This window comes from Ceratotherium simum, chromosome 19 (genome assembly GCF_057802395.1).
Source record: "Ceratotherium simum simum isolate JZ-2026a chromosome 19, ASM5780239v1, whole genome shotgun sequence".
NCBI classification, from domain to species: Eukaryota; Metazoa; Chordata; class Mammalia; order Perissodactyla; family Rhinocerotidae; genus Ceratotherium; species Ceratotherium simum.
In genome coordinates, this window is record NC_141918.1 from 49,889,115 (window position 1) to 49,912,613 (window position 23,499).

The window sequence follows — 23,499 nt, forward strand, 5'->3', positions numbered from 1 at the left end:
AACAAATAAAAACATACTTAAACCACAAAGGCCACCACAAATTTTTCTACATGATTTTTGTGGGTTGCTGGCATAGTTTTCAGCATTCCAAGAATACTCTTGAGAAATTAGAAAACCTAGGAGACAAGAGTTTTTAGCAAATTATCTTGCGAAGGCCTCTAGAGGAGAATATAAATTAGTTACTGTCAGGAAGCCTTGGCAAATAAATAAATACATACATAAATAAATAATTTTGGGAAAAGCAAAGAAGCAGCAAAAGATGCTTTTCTCAAACCCTGATTTTAAGACCTAAGCTGCAGGAGTCCATTTCTACTTGTTATATGTACATTTCAACCACTTGTTACAGAGCTTTCTATATAGGAACCCCCTGTGTATAAGACTCCCTAATAATTGGAGTCAGTGTTTAAAAAGTGATGCATTAAAAAAATGTATCTTGATTCGTAAAACTCTGCAAAAAGTGTCCTTTACGCAGATATTAGAAATTCTGTACACACAATCCAGCTGAAAATGGTCACAGTTTTCAAAAAGGTTTAAACTCCAAATGTCATGCTATAGCCATTGTCAGGAAAGCATAACATCAAAAATAAGGCCGTTCACCAACAGACTTACTCTGGGGCTGCTTCTGCTTGTGTGACCAGGGCTGTTTCTCTAGGACTTCCAGGAGACTTCAGTCCTTGACTCTCCTGCTTATATTTTTTAATTAAATCCATCAGAACAGCCTGGTGTCCAATTTTCTTTACCAGTTGCTGGACCATCCGATCATTAAGTGCTAGAAGAGCAGCCCCGCTTACTTCTTCCTCTGGGAAAAAGAAGAAAAAAAGTCTCTACATGCCTGCCTGGTACAGCATTAAAACACAGCACTCTGAGCGGGCAAAATTATTTCTGGTGTTAAAAGGATCATCTAAACTTGTCCTCTGCAGTTATAAAATTATCTGTATTTTTGACAAAGACAGAACACTGATATTGCATAATTCCAAATTGATGTCTGCTCCTAAGAAAGTACCAGAACATGGAGTCACAATAAACACTTTACTTCCACGTTAATGCCTCCCCACTTCTGATTCTTTCTAATAGGCATTGTTTTTATAGGGAAAACAGTCTTCTCGGGGAAAGTATTCTTAATAGTCCTTCCCAGGCAATATTCAATACTTGTAAATCCAACACTGCATAAAACGCAAGCTGCATTATGTAAGGACAACAGCAGGATCAAATGCATATATCACGTATATGTTTTTAGTAACCCTTAAGACTTTATTTGAGTTCTTTTTGCAATATTTTATTCTCCCGTGGAAGCTAGGTCAAATGCAAACTCTGCCAGTCGGTAAAGAAATGAAAATTCCCCAGTGCAGCAATTCCACATCTATGTTCACATGCAGAAGGCAACAAAAATAATTATCAATAAGAGAGTACACTTAGTATCTAGGCTGCTCAACTAACATTTTTTGAAAGTATAAACAACTCACCTTGAAATCTATGAACTAGCTCTGCTAAGTTTTTCTCCACCAACCAACGGCAGACCTGATCCACTGACCAAGCTTCCATTGCTGTATCCTGTAGATACACTTGTAGAATAAAAGGTCAGAGAAGGATTCTTCAGTTTTTCTTTCTGATTATTGTTCTTTTATTTTTTTGAACCAATCAGCTCTCTAATCTCAGTTCCTTCCTTGGCCAGACTCTTCTAGACTCTCAATACTAAGCTTCTTTAAAATTACTATTTTCTGAATACACATCTAAAAGTTGCTAATAAAACAAATACTCTTCTTTAAAAATGAGACTGATTTGAACCTATTTCCTAGTCTCATTTCTCAAATTTCTTCACCTTCTCCTACTTTTTTTCCACAGGCATCCCTCAGCTTTGCTAACAGACAGCCAGAGACGACAATGGTACCCAATCCTGTACTATTAACACCCAGGTTGCTTCACAAAGAAAAGAAAGGTGTGAAATTCACCACTACTAGGCTCATCAGGAAGTGGTTGACATTTACAAAAGGGGTGGGCAGGGGAGGAAGGGAGGAAGGATAAGATAAAAGCCTGACAGAGGTACTTAGTAAACCAAGACTGGTTAACCCCTTGCTACTCCCCAGCTGGGAGAGAGAGCTTGTAGCTTCTTCTCATTGCTTTGGTTTAGCAAGAGAAGGAAGTAGGAGACAAATTTCTTAGGAGAATCTGAATGTTTCTTTCCTTCCTTCCAATAATCCTCTTACATATTTCATTCAGTTCTAGAACTTTATTGAACATCATTGATTGGTAAGATAAGTAGGAAAAACTAGTATGTTGATTGAAAACAATTTTTAAAAATTTAGTTGGGCAGACTCAAAATGGGAAAATAATTAAATATGTTAATAATCGTAAATGAAAGAAGTGTATACAGAGTTTGTAAGACATATTCTTTAACTGTTCAGTTATTTTTGCATGCACTATTCTGCAACCACTTAAAAAACTTAAAACAAGTATACCGATTTCAAAAATTTTTCTTGTTTCCCTTAGGCAGCTCCTTTCCTATTGTTTATAATTCAATCCAAACTACTTTTAGTGGGCTGAGAGAAACTGAAAAAACTTAAAACATTTTAATCTTTTAACGTTACTTTCGATTTCATCTTTCAATCTAAATGATACAGATTTACTTGTACAGTAAGATACTTACTCTCCTTTAACAACAGAAGAAAAAGCTACTCAGAGAAATGGAATCATAAGGAAAAATAAAAATATTTATTAGATCATGTATTTAAATTTTACTGCTAGCAGCTCTCAAAATAAATTTTATTGTATTTTTCATTTTTGTGTAAATGTTACAATTTCCAACATCACAGTTAAAATGGTAGGAAGGGAAAACATGTTCACCTTGCATACTTGACAAACTGAAAAGAAAACAGCCTTCAGAAATCATTTCCTAGAAAACAAGTATACTTCAAAGTAATAAGCCACATTCTCATAAGTATTCACAAACACCAAGTTGAAAAATTGAAAAGAAGGGTTAAATATAGAAGGACATCTTTCTGAATTACAGCCGTGGATTTAATTTGCCACGACAACAGTAGCCACAGAACTCCTCCCCTAGGCTAAGCAGCAATAGCAGGGTGTGAAAAGTCATTATTTGTGAGACTCTGGTGTAAATTAAAAATCACACCTTCCTGTCACACTTCTGGCTTCCTTGCGAAGAGTAGGACTTAGAAAAAAAATAGAAAAGAAAGAAAAAAAGAAAACAATTCTCTAAACTCCAAGATTAGAAGGTATGCAGAGCAGAACTTACTACCCTGCAGCCATCAATGGATAAAAGGAAATATGAAAATAAAATCAGTACTTGGAAACCCTCTCATATTTTCTAATTCTCTGATTTTTACCCCAATTCTACTTCTGGGAAAAACCAGTTATCAAATGATAACCTCATCCAAACACAGTAAGGTAAAAAATAGTATAGTTTTACCCATTTGTTTTCCTGAATATTTAAGAAAATAAAATAATATAATTGTCTAGATAATGTAACATCTTCAAGTAGCAACCTTACAACTTCCTGTCACATAAATAATGAATATATTATTTATGATCTTCTACATCATAAAGGAATAAGAGATATGTCAAATGAGAAAAGATGTATCTGGCAGCTTCAGAAACATCTGAAAAGATTTCAAAATGTAAGGGCGAGTACTGTCACTAAATATTATAAGACACAATAATAAAAATGAATAAAAATAATTAATAATAACATTATGTGTAAACACTCCAGCCAAACCATTCTCGTTATTTGATTAAATTATACTTCTATAAAATAAATGTGCATTAAATATTAAAGGATCTCATCTAATTAAAGCCAAGAAGAGGTAAGACTTTAGCTAAAGCAACCTAAATGTGAGCAAGTTTTATTTAATAAATTTGTTAAAACTCCAAAGGAAGGTAGTAACGCAAACTGCTATGAATGTGGTTGCTAATCCTCAAGAGCAATGTAGCATACAACAACATCAACCACAAACAAGAACTCTTTAAGAAAATGTGAAAACATATTGCCACTTTCCTTTCTCTTTGCATTTTTGTTTTTATTTTCCCAGGGTCCAAAAGCTGAGACAACAAAATACTCTTAAAAGTTTTGCTGGCGGCATATGCCCTCTCCTGGATCAATGCCTCATCCTGCCCTGGGAAGGGACAGCTCCTACCATGGCTGTACTTGAAGGAACAAGCCATTTAGCAAAAATCAGGTCTTGTTGATGAAAAAGAAGGATAATTGAGGTACAAAAATAGGGATGTGGCTGTCGCATGGAGCAACGTCCAGGTAATTCTTTTGGGTAGCAGCCTTGCTATGACATGAAGCAATGACAACATTGTACTCCAGTGGAACAAAACATCTCATCCACTTTGGGCCATTGTTCATTCCAACCATCACCAGACCAGGTGGAATGAAAACCGGGATAGTCAACTAGAATACCTTACATACCTTAGTCATGAAAATGTTTACTGCCTTGATAGCTCAGAGCTAGGTGAATGGTGATACACTAAAGAACTTAGAAGGCTTACCAAAGAGATAAGACACGTACATAAGCAGAATATAATATAGAGTCGATTATGATGGGTGCTATAAAAAACACTATGGGATGGATTTTCCCACTCTCCTGGAAATGAATGAACCTTGATTTGGAATCTGAGTGAAAGATACAGTTTAGAGAGTGAAGGAGCCATAGGAAGTGGGGTCAATGTAATAAACTGAAAGTAAAAAGCCAGAAATAAACAGGTCATGTTTTGGGACCACACTGCCTGGAATGGTGAACACGTGATAGGGAATAACTGCAGACAAGGGCTGATAGATCACTGGAGAGCTTGGAATCCTGAGTTCGGAGTTTATAAATATACTTAAGCTTGGAAAGTCATTGAGCTGATTGTATGTTCCACGCTTTAGAAAGATTATTTATGAAATTGAACCAGATAAATTACAGGAAAGGGTGTTCTTTCTTGAAGTAAATTGTGTATGAGAAGGAAGGGTTTAGCTTTTCCTAAACATTCATATATGCATCATTTTTCTTTCATTTTAGAGAGATAGACATTTATATTAATCTCTCAAAAAATTATGGAAATAAAACTTTTAATTTTATTCAAACATCATGAGCAAAAAGGAGTGAGAGCTACAAAGCTGGCTGACACCAAGCAAGTGGAACACACCGAAAGGGGCTGTGAGCATACATTACCCTGAACCATACAAAATTGCCATTTTTGTATGTACAGATGCTGATTAGGGATTTTTTTTATGGTTGAATTTACCGATTAAAATCTTGATTTTGTGAAAACTACCACTAAGTCTTTGTTGGTGATTTTGTCCAGCAAAACTTATTGGAGGTATTTGTAACTCACATCACCCCCAAGAAATTTGAGGGAGAGGAGAAGTGGGGAGCACAATAATAATAACTTAAATTTTGTATTTTTACATTTATTAAGAAACTAAAGAGCAATTTATCTGGGAGGTTTAATTAAATTAATGAACAAAATAGCAATCAACCAGAGTCCCAGGTCTTTGGGGACTTTCGAGTCACAAACACTCAGGTCTTTTAGTCTTTGTGTAACTAAGAAGATTGGATAGTTTGAAGATGTCAATTCTTTCAGAATTAATTTATAAATTCCAATTACTATTCAGATGTGGTTACATGTTTTCACTTACTTTGGTACTAGTGTTTATCTGGAAGGACAAATGGGCAAAAGGAGATGGAAATACTTGACAAAAGGATTTGCACTTGCAGATGTTCAAAAGTCCTATAAAATTACAATAAATGGAAAAGCATGGTACTGGAGCAGAAGAAGACAGGTCATTGAAACAGAATTGAAACCTGGAAACAGAAATATACATATGCAAGTATTAAAAAGATGTTAATTTAAACTGGTGGTGAGAGAAAGGGTCATTCAACAAATTTTTGGGGGACAATACCTCATATCACCGATAAAATAAATTTCTCAGGTGAGTTAAATAACTAAATATGAAAATTAAATTTAAAGAATTAAAATAATCTAAAATAAGATTATAATACAAAAATAAAAGACTGATAGATTTGACTACAAAAAATAAAAATATGTGTATATACATATATAATATATAATTATAAGGAATATAATAATTCCTTAAAACCAATAAAAAGATAAATACACCAATAGAAAAATAGGAATGGGAAATTCATGAACAAAATCTTAAATATCTAAACATGTACAACATTCTTTGTAATAAAAATAGTAAAATACCATTTTCATTTATCAGAAAAGGTGAAAATTTAAAAAAGTTGAGCAAGAATGCAAAGTCTAAGGTTCTCTTACACGTTGCTAAGGGAAGTATAAATTGGCACAACTTATTCTGTGCTATGAGTCCCATTTTGTAGATGAAAACCTTGAAGTTTACAGAAATAATTCACCTAAGGTCCCACAGCTTGTCAGGGAAAGAGTATATTTGAACCTAATCTATCCATCTTGAAAAGCTACTAATATAAATCAAAAATTATCAAAATATTCCTATGCTTTGACCCCCAAATAACATTTCTAAGAATTTACCCTAAGGTCGTTAACAGAAATGAGCACAAAGCTGTGCACCATAGCAATAGTTAGAATAGCAAAGAAATTGGATAGACTAAGTTTCCAGCAGTAGGAACTGACTACTGAATTATGGTAATTTATATTTAAAATGAAATACTATGCAGTGATTAAATATTATGTGTTAGAAAAATAACAATACGGAGAAACAATCATGAAATATAATTAAATGAACACAAGTTTGAAATAATATGATTCAATTTTATAAAAAGGATCAAATAAAAATAGAACTAAATATGTGGGTAGCACAGAGACTGGGAAATCACATACCAAAGGGTAAAATTGTTTCTCTTGGTTTGGCCTAATTAATGCTTTTTGTTTTCTAATTTGCGACTCTCAAAATTTTCTCAAGGAGAGAACTTTACTCTTATTTTTATGAAAGTTAGGATTTTAAAGATAAAAGGTAAAAAGTGGTACTTATGGATCATTGCTGGAGAAACCTCAGTCCATCAGTTCTGTACCAGGAGATCAAAAGAGAGTACACTAGACCAGATCAGCTCAGGGAAGTGGTTTCGGTTACTTTATTTCATTTTAAAAACAGAAGATTTCACCTACAAATCTGGAGTCTTGATTTCTCTTGAAAAATCAGAAGTTCTGGTAATACCGTGCTCATATTTCTGAACAGCAACAGACCGAGGAGTGGCTGTCCCCTTGAAAGAAGACAAAACGCTTTCTGAGATGCACTCCAGGGTACAGGAAGCAGAAAGTAATTTTGAAACAGGCCAGATCTCAGATAGCTAACATTTGTCAACTCTTCAAGGAAGAAGGTCTCGAGAAGAATGATAAATATCCAAGTGTGTATATATGTATGTATATGTGCACAATAATATACCTTTGAGAACACTTAATTCTTTATCAATTAAATTTTTTTAACTCTAGAAGAAATAATACTGATCAGAAAAACCATTTGCCATAGCAACTTTAAGGCAGAGATGATAAAATATATATTAGAATTGAGGTATTGAATCAAAAGTCAAGGACTCAAAGCTTTGTATCTCAGAAAGCCCTGGTGCATTAGGGCTTTTGTTTTCCTCGTAACTGCATCCTTGAAGTAAAATGCATGAGTTTTTATTGAGCATAGACACTGGCTTAGGGTAATTCTTGTTACATAGCTCCACATGCAAGTGATAGTGCAGGTGAGAATTGCTTGTTTTATAGCTCTGAATGGTGGCAAGAACTTATGCTATTAAAATATTACAGTTATTAAACTGTTTCTTTGGAGCACTCATCTGATGGAGCACGTGATAGTAGATTTCTGCATCCTACCTGTTGGTAGAACCCAGCTGGGTTCTCTTAATCTGTCACACTGAGTGTGGGCAGACTCTGTAGACCCCTTCTGGAAGAGAAAGACACAAAGCAGAGGATCTTCTTAATGCAGTGTGACTCAACCCACAGATGGGAGGTATGGGGATGAAAAAGGCATAGATTCTGTAATTCTCCCACAAGATTGATACAAGACCTACTACAAGATGAGTGACAAAGGCTCACGCTTCTGTCAGCCCTGGGTTTCTCTGAAGACAGATCGGGATGTTCAAACTTTTTGTTGATACAAACTACTCATTTTTAAAAATTGGCACCCAAAAATAAAAGAGATACCAATTGGTAAGGTATAGTCTAATGTTAAGTCTGAGTGTGTGTGTTTGAATTTGTGTATGTGCTTGTGTGTGTGTGTATGAGAGAGAGAGAGAATGAGAACAGGACAAAATGAGTGAACAAATGAGCCTGGGGAAGACGGTAAGGAGTGGAGGAAGAGATTATCCTGAATGATAACAAATAAATGGTAAGGTAATCATATTGGAAATAAAGACTGTAAGGATTGTAATAAAATACATCTTCCTTTTTAGATTGTTTCATGGTAAACAAATTTTTTAAAATCTCTACAATTAAAGAAAATCTCTTATCCTATTCACCACCGTTCTTTGATCACATTTGGGAACAAATGCGAAACACCAGAGTAAAGGTGAAAATAGTTTGGAGGAAGAAGAAGAAGGAGAAGAAATTTGATTCAGAAATTAGGTCTTCCAAAAAGCTTAAAATATGGAAAAAAAAAATAAATCAGTATTTCCATAACTAGGCCTAAAACTAACTCATCATTTCAAATTTCTTGGTACTTAGAATACAGCTTGAAAAACGCTCGCCTGGGCACTGGTTCCTGGTAAAATGCTAGGGAGAGATGCCTCAGTGAATTAAGCTACCAGCCTGCTATTGGCTTAATCCTTGCTTCATTGTCAACTGATCACATTACCCTTTTTATCCAATTCATCGAATCCCCTGTTGGGTTATCCACATCACATTGTTCTCTTCCTGGTACAGTTTTCCATCCATTGTTGCAAAAGTATTTGCAGTAATTCAGCACAGCATCAGCTTTCTCAGGAAAGGGTACTAGCGAAGGCTGTCATCTGGTGGTGCCAGATGGGCAGGCAAGGGGTTGAGGTGGGTAAGAGTTGTTGTTGAAGGGTATAGAGGTGCTGCTGATTCCCTGCTTCCCTCTCAGTTGAACTCAGACTTCAGAATTTTATTTTAAAAATATGTTTCCTAACTTATTTAATGTAAGAGTCAACTGGGGGTACTTCATGAAAAATTTGATTCCTAAGCCCTTTCCCAGAAGATTCTATTTCAGGTGGCTTGGGGTGAGTCCCTGTAATAAGTATGTTGAATCATTTCCACTGACTCTTATGATTAGCCAAGTTTGAGAAGGTATTGAAATATTTATTATGATTTATTTCCAATTTATAAGGCCCAACAGGTCAAAATTTGCAAACTGCCCTAAAATGTCATTATGTGTAAATTATAGCATTGAGAAATTTTTTAGCACTTTATAAAAATAATGATGTGCATGTCACTGAAATTAACGTAGTATAATTTAATTTGTTGTGGTCAAATGTTGAGTGTTTAAATTGTTTCTGGTTTTGTGTGTGTGTGTTGTTATTAAAAATAACACTACAATGAACATCTTTGTTCATAGATGGCTCATAGATAGTTCAAGGATTGGTTCCTTGACCAATCAGGATTGTTAAGTCAAAGGTATAAACACTTATAGGTTTTTGATGTATTTTTTTTTTCCAATTTGCTTTCTAGAAAGGATATCCCCCAAACCCTCCCACATAACAGCATAGACTAGCATTGAACAATAGAACCTTTGTCGATAATGGAAGTGTTCTATATATGTACGTTGTCCTATTTAGTAGCCCGTAGCCACATATCGTTACTAAGCATTTGAAATGTAGTTAATGTAGCTGAGAAAATAAGTTTTTAATTTTAATTAATTTAAATTTAAATAGTTACATGTGGCTCCTGGTTACTGCACTGGACAGCACAGGTAGACAGTATCTGTGTCACTAAACCCTTAACTATGAGAAATGTGTAACAGAACTTGTCGTTGCCCACCCATAGCTTCTCAGGTCTAACCGCTGCAGTTTGGGAAAGGTCCACTTCCACTGCCAAGGGGCTTTCTTTAGCACCTAGAGCCCATGATGCCCAGGGCAGGCCGGAAGTGGAACAGCCTTAACGATGGACTTACAGGATTTGGTGTATAGAAAGCCCTATGGGACTGGGGAAGGCCATTGGAGATATCTCAGAGGCACAGGTTCTACTCTGATTCCGAGAGTTCCCGAGCAGGATCAAATTCATTTACCTATAGTGGTGACAGGCTTGTTAATTTACCTTTGGTGGGCTGTCCTCCCTTCGCTACCTCTTTTCTCCACTTGTCTCCTAGTGCTTCTTTGCATCCAAGTTTTCTCAGGATCTGCTTCTTGGGAAACCAAAACGAAGAGTGCCACCAGTCCAGAAATACACCTACATGTTGGAATGATTGGAGACACATGGTCTGAGAGCATACAGTTTAAGATTCCAAGTAATGGATTCAGACAACTGAGGTTCAAATCTTGACCTTTCGTTTTTCTGGATGTATGACCTTGGGCAAATTACATAACCTCATAACCTAAGTCTCAGTTTCCTCTTTTGTAACAAGGAGGATAATAACTGTGCCTACTCATAGGACTCTGACAGCATGAAAAGCAACCAGCAAATGTTGCCACTTAGCGTTTATTGTTATTTTATTAATTGTGTTTTTAATAATGTCGTGGAGTGCTATTTCCAAAGTGAGCCAATTTGGTTTATGAAAAACGGGAATATCTTCCAAGATGCTTATCAGAAGAATTGGCCAGTGGGAAGATAAAGAGGGCATAGCACAGGTGTGGCACAAGTCTCTGGTCATTTACTGGGACACAAGCTGAGCTAGTTGTGCTGTTTCTGACAGGAAAGACAGGCATGGCTGGAAGACAGGCATGGTTCAGAAGAACAGTACAATGAGTTTATCAGACCCCGGGTCTGAGGGCACAGTCCTCCTCAAGACTGACTGACCTCACTCAGAATCAGTTGCAAGTTCAGGGGTACCCAGGGCTACCCTCACTTCTGATCAGCCAGCTACGAATTTGGAGATTCCTACAACCACTTTAGGTTCAATAATTCACTAGAAAGACAGAACTCACTGAAAGTGCTGTATGTATGATTACAGTTTTACTACAGGAAAGAGAAACAGATTAGAACCAGCTAAAAGAATCGACACATAGGGCAAAGTCTGGGAGGGTTCCACATGCAAAGCTCTCATTATCTTCAGGACGTGGTCCCCTTCCAGTATTGAAGTGTAACAATACTCAGAGGATTGTCAACTAGGGAAGTTCATTCAACCTTCAGTGTCCAGAGTTTTATTGAGGGTTCATTATGTAGACATGTTTGGTTAGATAACAACAAAGATACTTCCATCACTTGGCAAATTCCAAGGGTTTAGAAGTTACCTCCCAGGGTACAAAAGCCAGCCAAATCCTTTGTGATACTGACAGTAATTGGACTGAAGTGCAGTGAGTCCATGAGATCCATAACCACGGGGGAGTTAGAGCATAATGTGTGGACCCAGCGCCCTCCTTCTCCCTGATCACTCAGAAAGCTTTTGGTTTCAAAGTCTAAAAAGGAAATAGCATGAGGAGAACTCGGTCATAGTCCACGGTAGACCACAGCCACGGAACCCTCTACAAACTCTGGAAAATGACCTAAATTTGTCACATGGCATTGACTGAGCTTACCTAGGTGCAGGGCAGGGGAGATGTGAGAATCTTCTTTTATATTCCACAACCCAATTTTCACTTGTAGTTCTCCACTTCCAAGGGAGAAAACAGACAAATGAGGAACAGAAGAGGCAGAGAGCAAAATAGAAACTCTTCATTTCCTCTAATTTCTTTCAAAGAAACAAACACCTGCAACCAAAATCTGTCTATTCATTTCTAAAATCAAACCGAGGTATTAGCTGAGTTAATGGGGCAATTTGCGTTCAGATGTCACCCAGGATTCACCTTTCCCTTTTAGAGTGAGGAGCGATGTCAGCATAAAAATTATCCTTAGTCAATTTGGGCCTAGCGTGGAGATGACAGGCTGGTTAGGAGTTCTGATTTGCACTGTGAAAGCTGCTAGGAAAGAGAAACTGTCTCTAAATGGATTTGTCGTCTTGTATAAAGTCCCTGATTATTAGATAACCTTAACTCTCTGATTTGATTGTTCATGATCATAGATGCTTTACATTTCAAGCTCAAAATGGAATGGAATTGATTTAATTTTCAGATTAAGGAAAGCTTCACCCCATCGGCCCAGCAATCCAGTGATGTGAATGGAAAGCAAATGAGGTCACCAGGGATTCCGGGTTGACTAGAAGAATAAATGTCAAGCATCTGCTTGAGTGTCTATTCAGCAGCGACCTCTTAGGAAGGAATCACTTTAAAAACCAAGACTGGCTGAAAGGTGACATTTGAACTTTGGCATATGCTGGTTTGTTTTTTTTAATCAAAACTCTGAAGTAGAATCACTTGGTTTCTGTCACCATGGAAGCGGACTTGCCGAATATGAGATTAATCTAGTGCTCGAGATGTAAAAATCAACTTTATTTTAAAAATTAATTTTATGGAACATTACTCTCTAATATATGCTAATTGCTTCTGCAGTTGAGACCAAATTGCTTCCTTTAAAATGTGGAGTTTGTGGGTAATCTTTTCATATACATCTACAACATGAATAAAGCCCCGTTCATTCATAAGTTCAGTCTAGGATAATTCTATAGGATTTTTGGAACTAGTTTTGTTGTTTAATTACATTTAGATATAAATACGGGCAGGTCGCTTAAAATACCTGAATTCATAGAGTATCTTTGTGAAATAAATCTTCAATTAGGGATTGCAATTACATGAATTTGAATCACTGCTGATCAGATAATTTTTCCTGCTTACTTACAAAGCCATGTAACAAACACTTAACGTAAAAGGACAGACTTCTTTTTTTGTTTTTTAATAAATACAAAATATATTTTAATATTTTTAAAATATTAAATATTAATTTATTTAATATTAATATTTAATTAAATATTAATATTAAATATTAAAATATATTAGAAACACATTCACTTAGTTAAAAAATTAAAATAATTTACAAAGAAATACAAAGAAATCCTTTGTTGTATTTCCATCACCCCAAAGTTTCATGTCCCTGATTACTACCAAATCTGCATAACAAATTTGACCTAAGATGTAAGGTGTTTGTCTTTGAACGCACAGGAAAACACTACTTGGAGTCTACCCTACAGATGGAAATGGTTGGTCTAAGCCTCATATTCATTCACTCACTGTCATGTCAGGGATTGAAAGCTCATTTTTCTTTGAACTGTAATCCTTCTGTATTTTTCTAAACTGTTTGAAATTTCAATAAGTTTTAAAAGGAAATGGAAAAATTATAGTTCTTTAAATTAACAAATTGAATTTCAATTTTGGCTTTACTACAATAAATATGGAAACATCTATGTTTTTCTCTAATGAGTTAAATAAGCTACTGATGGAAAAAGTGTATATATATATTTATGCCTAGCAACAATGTATATGATGCCATAAAATGCAATTTTCATGGAAACTATATAACTTGCCTACACGTAGTCATACTGTCTTCTGTAAGAGCTAAAACATGTTGTGTCTAGTGCTCTCATCATTCAGCTCTAATATAGGGCTGATATTTTTACAAGTGCATTTTACAAACCAGTTCCAAGTACTTGCACTGAGTTTGAAGACAATAATTTGATTTCCTACTGAGCTTGAATGTTGCAGTGAGTTTTGAATTTAATAGTGGCTTCTTAGTGACGTAATTTTTCTCTTAAATTTCCATTCATTGATCTGAAATCTAGATCTTTAAGTATAAGGTCACCGTTAGATTGAATACAAAATATCAGTAATCAAAACTTTAAAAGAAAGATTTTCCAGTTGGAGCATGTCCTCAGGTTTGCAAAACATTCAGCTAAAACTGGGTGCTTTTAGACTCCCAGACAGTAAGAAGACATTGGAACTGAGTCTGTCAATTATTTCCTCAAAAATTAAAGGATAAAATAATTACTTCTCAGTATTTGAAAAATTTTGAAACAAAAGTAAATGTAACATTTGGTTAAAAAGCTCAAATTATATAAGCAGAGGCTAATTTTTTCAGTTTGTACTTAAGAATAATGATAGCAGTGACAAGAATAACATTTATTGAGCAATTTCTAGGTTTTAGGAACTGTGCAAAATGATTTACAGGCACTATCTCATATAATCACGGGCACGGTAGTACTATTATTATATTTATTTTGTAGTTGAGATGTAGAGATGTAAACAAATTTAATAGCCAATAAGTAAGATTGCTGAATTTCAAACCCATAACCTAAACAATTATTATGAGTTTTGAATTACACTTTCAAAATGCTCAAAATTAGTGGTTAGTTATGTCTATTACAGATTTTTAAATAAATGCATTGATTTCATTTCTCCAAGTCTTTGTATACAAATTGTTTATGAATTTTATTTAATAGCAAAACATTTTCAACTATTTAGTTTAAAAGTCATGTTGCAGAACTTTCAATTAAATATGGTGGATTACACGTGTGTTAATCTCCACTCGCTTTTGAAAACTGAAAAAATAACAGCAAATAAAGAAAAAAGAAGCCAAGTGGTCAAAGAGAACAGAGAAATCGCTGGCAGAGGACAAATGATGCTCATAGATTTGAAGGATGGAAATAGGCAGTGAATGGCAACTGACTCTGGGGAGCGGGGAAGTGGGAACTGAAGCGTCTGCAGTGTTTGTGTGTTAGGGTCAGGGGCACAGCAAGAAGCCAGCTGCTGGACACTGCAGAAGAGAGGGAGGTTAGGAACTGGAGTTTCTCTTGGAAGCAGAAATGGGGTGTGGAGCTGAAAATGGGGGAATTGTTGGAAATCTATAAAGCAGGAGTTAGACCTCCGGGCTCTGCGCCCCCCTACACAAATCACAGCTAAGGAGAAAGCAAGAAAATGATTGACTTTAAAAATTACCCGAAGTATTATGGGCAGTTTACATTATGAAATCAGTACTTCTGAGTACTTGTCTATTCTATTGGATGAAAATATCGGTGTTGTGTCATTTACATAATCAATAATTTTAGCCTGTTACCTTTTATGACTTTTTTAAGTTTTGTGACTTATTATTTGGAGGGACTTTTCCCCCTGTGTCAATTTAATATGACCACAAACAAAAAGTTGACTAAGAGAAGACGCAGCCATTGGTGTTACATTGCAGGTGAAAAAATACTGCCTGACTTTATTCAGCCCTGATAATAAGGGGAATCAAATAAACTCAAACTTAATATCAAAAAAGCTTCATTATCATTCTTAACTTTACTATGGTTTTATTATAATTAGAGACTAACATGTACCCTATTAAACAAAAAATAAGCTATGTTGATTTTTTTTAAAACGTTTCTATCCTCAGCAATTCAGCAATACTCTGTTGGTTATGGACTACTGAGGACTGAAGGTCAAGAGGTCTGGACAGTGAGGATGAAATAAAATAATGTGTGCAAAGAGTCCACTATTCCATTTGACATGAAATGTGTCTCAATGGTAACTTGTATTATTATTATACAAATTATTCTGAATACATATATTAGCTGTGTGTTTTAGAGTAGCCTGCTGCTCTGTTGTACTCGCGTAAGCCCTGTGTAGAGTTCTTTCCTAGCTCTTTCTCATTCTGCTGTTCTTAATGCTTCACAAAGAACTTGGCATTTAGTACTCGGTAAATTTTGGATTGATCTAAGCTTCTGAGCTGTCCTGAATTGCTTACTTTTATCCAAAGCTGCAGCCCAGTGACCATACAGGAGATAGAAATGGTACAAATACATTTTGATGAGGGTCAGACTTTTTTACTGCTTTAAAAAAGCAGTAAAATCTTAGGCTACTAAGATGTATGCTGTCCACCTAATCTCTACTGCAGGTGAAAACACTGTGGCAGAGAGAGAGAGACAGGAGGAGTGAGTGCCTGAGTGACTTGTCTGAGGTCTCACAGTTAGTGGCAGAAAAAAATGCTAGCAGCCTGCACATCCCACTGTCCAAGTAAAAGACCACACACTTATATGCAGAGGTTGCTTTAAGTTTTGAGGGGGAAGTTTTGCTCTGAACTTCTTCTCTCTCCTTTCCACAATGCAGACATTTGCATCCTGGACCTGAGAAAACTATAACATGCCAACTTACACGCTCACCACTGGGTTGCCTGGATGACAAGCCAGCTGGGACCAGGGCCCCCTTCTCTTAACAGAAGAGATTGTACCCAAGTTCAGCTCCCCAAAGCATCACTGGCTTCCCCTTGTGCTGGGCAGCCAACATCTTGTACACAGCTAGCACGAATGACTTCTCTATGAAGCTGTCCTCACACTGGCTCTATGAGAGGGCAGAAGAATCAGGTGTCTCTCCTGGAATGCAAGCCCAGGCTGCCTGTGTTATCAGCACAGTTCCTGGCCTAGCATGCCTCTCCATGGGGAAAATGGGAGGAGGATGAGATGCCCTGCATTGTCTTCTTTTACTGACATGGGCTCTGAAGTTGCCTCTTCCCAAATACAGCCTTTTCCTTAAACCATATGACAGGATGCGGGGAATTCCTCTGGAGCCCTGGGGCACCGTTGCTGATGAACCCACCTGGTATAATAAGCACCTAATCAGCAGTGTCTCAAAGGGTCTTAATAAAATATCCACATGACCAAAGAGGGTCAAAGGTGGACCACGAGGAATAAGCAATAATGCTTGGAGATGGAAAAAGAGGTGAGTGATCGTAGACATCTGCAGGAGAAGAGGCAAAGAAAGATTCTTTCCAGCATTTTAAATCATGGATTTTTACATCATTTTCAAAAACAATCTCAACTAATTTACAAATAGTTTATAATAACACATGACAGTGGACATCTGTCTGCCCGCATTCCGTTCTCTCCTTTTGGTGACATCACCTCGGTGTTTGGGGGCACATCTCCTTTCTCCTACTGCATTCGCCCTTGGTGAACTGTCAATCAAGTGTCCCCAGTACCTGGCCGGGGTGGGGGGGTGGGGGTGGGAGGCGGTGGCCATAGGACTCCTGCTGGGCCAGTCAGATTCTCTTTGCCTGAGATTCAAATATTGATCTGAGTGACACAAAGCTGGAAACAGCTGTGGCTGATCTGGTTTGTTGGCCCCTGAAGGGCCTGTTCAGCTACTTAAACTTCATTTTGGTTTTATTTGCTACCTCAAATCTCTCTAATACATTTCCTTTTTCACTTAATTTAAGGTCCCTTGTTTCTTTGTTTCTTTGACTTACAAGCAATGAACCCTTACTAACGCACACAAATATATTTTTTATGTTACATTAAAAATCGAAGCGGAAAATTTTCCATATTAATATGAACACAACTTTGAAAAACTTCCTCTATTTGCAATAAAGACTGAGAAGGAAAGTGTTGATGCTCTCATCTGTCCCCGAGAAATGAGATGGAGGTTATTTTTTCCTTTTCTACCTTTTCAATAATGAATATTTATTACCTTTTAAAATAACTTTAATGAGAGGAAAATAATTATATTTAAGAAAGCTGATATATTCCTGGACCAAAGCCAGTTATTTTAACTCAGCTCTGAAAATATAGTAGAAACCTTAGTCCTGATTTCCACCAAATACTGCCACCACTACCACCAACCACAAAAAACTGTGGAAAAAAGCTCTGAAAATACATGTAAATATTATTTGTTATGATTCTTCAGCTACTCACAGGAGTATAACCTTTCAATGCAACAGCATCTAAAGACAACCAAGGGGGAAAGTTTTCCCTGAAGCCGGTGGCCTTACTTCTCCGTCTAATGCTTATTTATTTATTCACCAAATATTACTTAGCGTCTATGAAGTATCAAGCACTGTTCTATTGCTAGAATAGTGAACTAGACCACAAGTCAGCAAACCTCTACGAAGGGCCAGATACTCAATATTTTTGGCTTTGTGAGCCAGAGAGTTATCTGGCTCAACCCCTCAACTCTGCTGTTATAGCACAAATCTCCCAAGGATATGTCAATAAATGGGTGTGGATGTGTTTCAATAAAACTTTATTTACAACAACAGGAGGTTGGCCGGATTTGGCCTGTACATACAGGCAAAGTCCCTGTTCTGCCAGAGCTTGCTCTCAGGTGCGGGAAAGAATGCTCACAAATAAGTAAACAAATAAAATAAGACACTTTGATAGTAACAGAGGCAATAAAGGAAATGAAGCAGGCAGTGTGACAGACAGTGGCAGGGAATGAGGGCCACAGTTTATCCGGGTTTGCAGTGAAGGTCTCTGAACAAGGAGAAGGAGCTGGCTGAGTACAGACCTGGGAAGAGCAGGCTCCAGGCTGAGCTTCCAGGAATGACTTGTAGAAGAATGTCCAGAGCTGACCCCAAAGGAGCACTCCCTCTGTGCCCAGATCAGGAAGCCAAGGCATAATAAGGAGCCTAGAGACACACTGTGAGGAGTCAGATGTGGGGAAATGCAGCCCGACGGTGTGCCTTCAGCTTAGGAGGCGCGGTGAGCTCCCGTGGCTAAGCCGCAACCCTTTAGAAGCCGGAGTCAGAGTGGGCACCGCTGGGTGCAGGGAGCAGGTCTCGGGTCAACAGCCGGTTGTCAGTATGGCACCAGCTCAGCCCGCAGCACCACGGCACTGAGGCCTTTGACCACTAGTCTTGATCTCGTCTCACACCACGGAGGTAAAGAACAGCTTCCTCCCCAGTTGTTCCTCTCTTACAATTCCAGGAACCTCAGCTTTTCAGTCCTGGCGAGCTGGTCCTAACTGCTGTGCTGTCCTGGTGAGCTGGATTGGATATGCGGACAGAAATTTTAAGGCCCTGTTTTCTTTAAAATCTAGAATCTGAGTCCTCTGCTCTCTGCTTCCTCTTCTCTGGGCCCACCCACCCAGCTTGGCTGAGTCTTTCAGAGCCAAAGGTTTCTCCAAAGTAGGAGGCACCTCTACTTCCAAATTGTACCTCCCACGTCTTACCATCCCTTTCTAAAAGAGGAGAAATCACCAGACAGAGGGAAGAGAGAATCAGATCTGATATTTTTAGTGCTGGAGGCTGTGTACTTTATATATAGCCTCTCACTTAATCTTAACAACCTCCTTACAGTAGGGTTTCCATTTTTCAGGGTAAGAAACTTAGGATCAGCAAGGTTAATAGCTTGCACAAAGTCATATAACTATTAAGTACAGAACTAAGATTTGAACTGAGTTCTTACCGTATTCTGGGCTCTTTCAACCATGGAAAATACTGTGAGCTAGACATTATATGTGTATATTCCCACCTAATCCTTTTAAAAACCAGGAGGCTCAATAAAGTTTAGTAATTTCCCCCAAGATCCAATAGTTAGGCAGAAATGTGTCTCCTGTCTATGTTACACACACAGGAGCATGCATGCACAGACACACAAACACACGTAGACCACAAACACACCATTAACTGTATAATAAAAATTTTAAAAATTCATCTGCTGTTACTTGTATGTTGTTTTATTCTGTAATAGTCTCATGAATATATATTGTCTGCAACTTGATTTAGAATTCTTTGTTTATGACCCTAGATAAAAAGAGTAGGTAACCATTAAATTCTCATTAGATAAATGACTAACAAAATTTTAATCAGTTTGCAAATACAAAATAGAAGATAGATCTCAAATAATGGTGCTTTTCCTATATAAATAAGGCTGTTAAATTTCTTCCTAGTAAGTTGGAAGTATATTTTAATTAGGTTGCAAATTTAGCTTTATTGGATGATTCTATTTAGAGGAAAATATTTCATGCCTTTGACAAAGAATAAAACTTCCATACAATAGACAGTTTGAAGCCTCACTAACTTTATGTGTCATAAAAACATATAAATGATTGAGATTCTTCTCTTGTAGTATTTTCTATTAGAAGGCAGCAAGCGTAGTAGTTAAGAATGGACTTGGAAGTCATAATGTCTAGATTTGATTCCTGGCTCCTTCATTTGCTATATAACGTACATATAGCTATGTACTTAAGTAAATTATTTACTATTTCTGTGTCTTAGTTTTTTCACCTGTGAAATAGCACAATGCTACCCCAATTTTATAGGATTGTTGTGAGTAACTGAGATGATGCTGTAGAACTGTGTGGAACAAAGCTACAGAACCATGCCTGGCCCCTAGTGATCCCTCAGTGAATATTCACTGTTTTTGCTTCCACTCCATGTTCTAGGGAAACACTGACACAAAGAATGTTAGCATGCATGCTTGGAAAGTAGCATTGTGACTGGAACGCTCTGACATTCTCAAGGGCTACATGAATTCCCACACAGGGTGAACTCTCTGTAGAAGTTCCAAAATTCATTTGAATTTGGAATATTTAGGGTGCATGCCTCTGAATGCCTCTAGGAAAATGTACCTCAGAACAATGGGAATTACAACCTAAGGCATAGCCATCTTCTATAAAAACTAAGGTTGTGTGGAAGGTGCTAGACTAATTTGAAAAGTAGTTAAAAGGTGTTTCTGCAGCCAAAGACCAAGTAGAAAATCCACACCATGATTAGAAATGTGTAGAAATTTTTAGGACTCTTAGGATGGAAAAGGAGCAAGTAATGCTATTTTGATATGACATCTCTATATTTCACCACCAGATCCAATCCATAGCATTCAAACCTCCCACTTTTTTCAGGGTACCATATGTTCCCAAGTACAGATGAGAGAAAGTGCACTGTCTCACAACTTCTCTGTGATAACATCTCAGTTCAGACTTACACTGGACTCGAAGAGAGGAACTGATATTCCGTTTAGATGGGAGGTCACTGTCACCTGCCAAGAGGAAGGGCACCACTACATTGTATGTTTTATAATCTAATAAAGGAAAACACTCTCCAAGAGCACATTGGTGGCCATGACACAATAAGGAGAGACTCTGATGAATATAAGCTGCTCAACCTTCCTTTGGAGCAGAGCCATGAATGGGCCTCAGGGGATGCCCTGAGGCATATAAAACTGTACATAATAGGGTAAGGTAGAAATTATATGGGGCGCCCACTGAGACGGACATCTAAAATTTATGCCAGCCTCTCCCATGTCTAGAGGCAGAGTCCAAATGCTGTCCTGACACACTTTTTTCTATTTTGTGGCAAGTAACTTGTGTGGCATCCCTTAGTTACATGAATATAGGACAAGGTAAGAGGGTGGTAAAGGTGTAACAGACACTTGAATAACTCTCAAATCTGACACTTATTGAGATTTTGTTCATGCAAAGCTAGTCTCAGGGAAGTACAGATCAATCTGCAAATGGAGTTGGTTGCCCCCCAACAGCCATTCTCCCAGGATCAGTGAAGGGTCTTAGTTGCAAGCAACAGAAGCCAATTCCAGCATACTAAGCAGAAGAAGAGCTTATTAAAAAGACATTCAGGGGGGCCGGCCCCGTGGCTTAGCAGTTCAGTGCACGTGCTCTGCTACTGGCGGCCCGGGTTTGGATCCTGGGCGCACACCGATGCACCGCTTGTCCGGCCATGCTGAGGTGGCATCCCACATACAGCAACTAGGAGGATGTGCAGCTATGACATACAACTATCTACTGGGGCTTTGGGGAGAAAAAGGGGAAAAAAAGGAGGAGGATTGGCATGGATGTTAGCTCAGGGCTGCTCTTCCTCACACACAAAAAATAAATAAATAAAAATAAAAATGTTTGGGGAAAAAAACACATTCAGTAGCTCATAGAGCCACTGAGAGATCTGGAGAACCAAGATCAAGGCTAAGCTTCTAGAAAATATATAAGAAATCATTACACACAAAAATATTTTTAAAATGTGTGTGTATATGTATATATACAAACCAAGTTTTGTAGATCTAACTTTGAAACCATGTAAATATGTCACATAATCATAAAATAAAGTAAAAATTTAAAAAAGCCATGCCTGGGGCCACTCTGGTGGCATAGTGGTTAAGTTCACATGCTCTGCTTCAGTGGCCCATGGATCACTGGGTTCGGATCCCAGGTGCTGATCTATATACCACTCATCAAGCCACGCTGTAGTGGTGTCCCATATACAAAATAGAGGAAGATTGGCACAGATGTTAGTGATGTTAGCTCCAGGCTGGTCTTCCTCAAGCAAAAAGAGGAAGATTGTCAAGCTCAGGACCAATCTTCCTCACCAAAAAAAAAAAAAAAAGCCATCCTTAAAAACTGAAAACAAAATGAAATAAAGGAACACAATAGTACATCAAGTTGGAGGCATAACCACACAGAAGTGGAATTATTTCAAATGGCTTTAAAACTCCTTAATCTGACTATACATCACTAGTGGATTCACTCTAAGGACAAAAAGAATCCCCCCCAAAATTGTAAACTGTTTTCAGTAATCATATCTGTGGTGGTAGCGTAGGTTTTTTTTTTTTTTTTTGAGACTCGTGTGTGTATATTAAATGACTAATTATGTTGATGTTGGGAAATAGAATCTTAGGAGTTGGAAAAAGCAGACAAGAACGTGAGATTGAAAAGGTTAAATAAAATTCCTCTAGTGTAAATTTGAATTTGAAATACCATTATGATAAGTTTTGATCTATTTTAAATATATATATATATATATAATTTTGACCACTAAAAAGGCCTAGAAATATTGAGCACTCCTAGAAGCCAGGTTATTATCTCTAAAAATTATTTCCAAAGGAACGAGTTCTTGCAGAAATGACTGATTCCCGGCCTAGGTCATGAAGTGAATAAAATGAGCCTGAGTCACCCGGTCATGTTACAAATTGCAGGAGCTATTAAAGATTACTGTTGTCATGTCAAAAGGACTCAGGAATCAATCTGAAATGCTCCCAGTGAACAAAGATGGACAATTTGACAAATCAGTATGAATAATACCTGTAATGAATGGAAACACATCAGGTATATTTAACATCATGAATTCATAATGACATAAAACAAAACCATGGGGTCCGTCACATTTGGAAGATGCTCAGTGAACAATCTGTTACTTTGCAAACTGGTGAATAAGACGACAACAGCGACAAAGTCAGGTGTCTATCCTATCCTTCCTGTGTGAAATGTACCTCTGGATAACCATGTAGTTGATGAGAAATTTCTTTTTATAGCAGTATCTGGCTAATACCTGAAGAAGGAATGATAGAATTAGATTACTATTAGGTCGATATCACTACTGGGTTATTTAGCACTTCGATGTCTCTACTTAGTTTTCTACCACTGTGTCCATCGTAGTCTGGGTGAAGTGCATTACAATTGTCTGTCTCTAGAGTTTCTGTATATTTCTGCCTGTATCGTGTTTCTGTTATGATTGTTATAGCATTTGGTTCATCAGTATTCACAATATATTTAGTGTGGAGTACATCCTGTAGCATTATAAAGTGCCCTTCATTGTGTCGTCTAATATTTTTGGCCAGATTTCAACCTTGTTGATATCAAGATTCATAAACATGCTTTTAGCATTCAGCTGATATACTTTTGATCAGCCTGTTATTTTGAACTGCTATGAATCATTTTGCTTTAGGGTCTTTTGTGATCCAATCTGAAAAATTGGATACATTTGCTTTTTTGTCTCTATTTTTAAAAAGTCACTTAAAGCATTTCAAATTTTTTCGAATAC

The 23,499-nt window shown here is 37.2% G+C and overlaps 1 protein-coding gene across 1 annotated transcript in view; it reads right to left on the reverse strand.

Annotated features, from left to right (window-relative positions):
- Positions 1-1,646, reverse strand: part of SAMD3 (sterile alpha motif domain containing 3) — a 50,990-nt gene extending 49,344 nt beyond the window's left edge. The window contains exons 1-2 of the mRNA XM_087444091.1: positions 1,464-1,646; positions 610-799 (exon numbers count right to left, since the gene is read on the reverse strand). Coding sequence (XP_087300217.1) covers positions 610-799; positions 1,464-1,542 — 269 coding nt within the window. The 5' untranslated portion in view covers positions 1,543-1,646. The remainder of the gene's footprint in view (positions 1-609; positions 800-1,463) is intronic.
- Between the last annotated feature and the right edge of the window lie 21,853 nt (positions 1,647-23,499).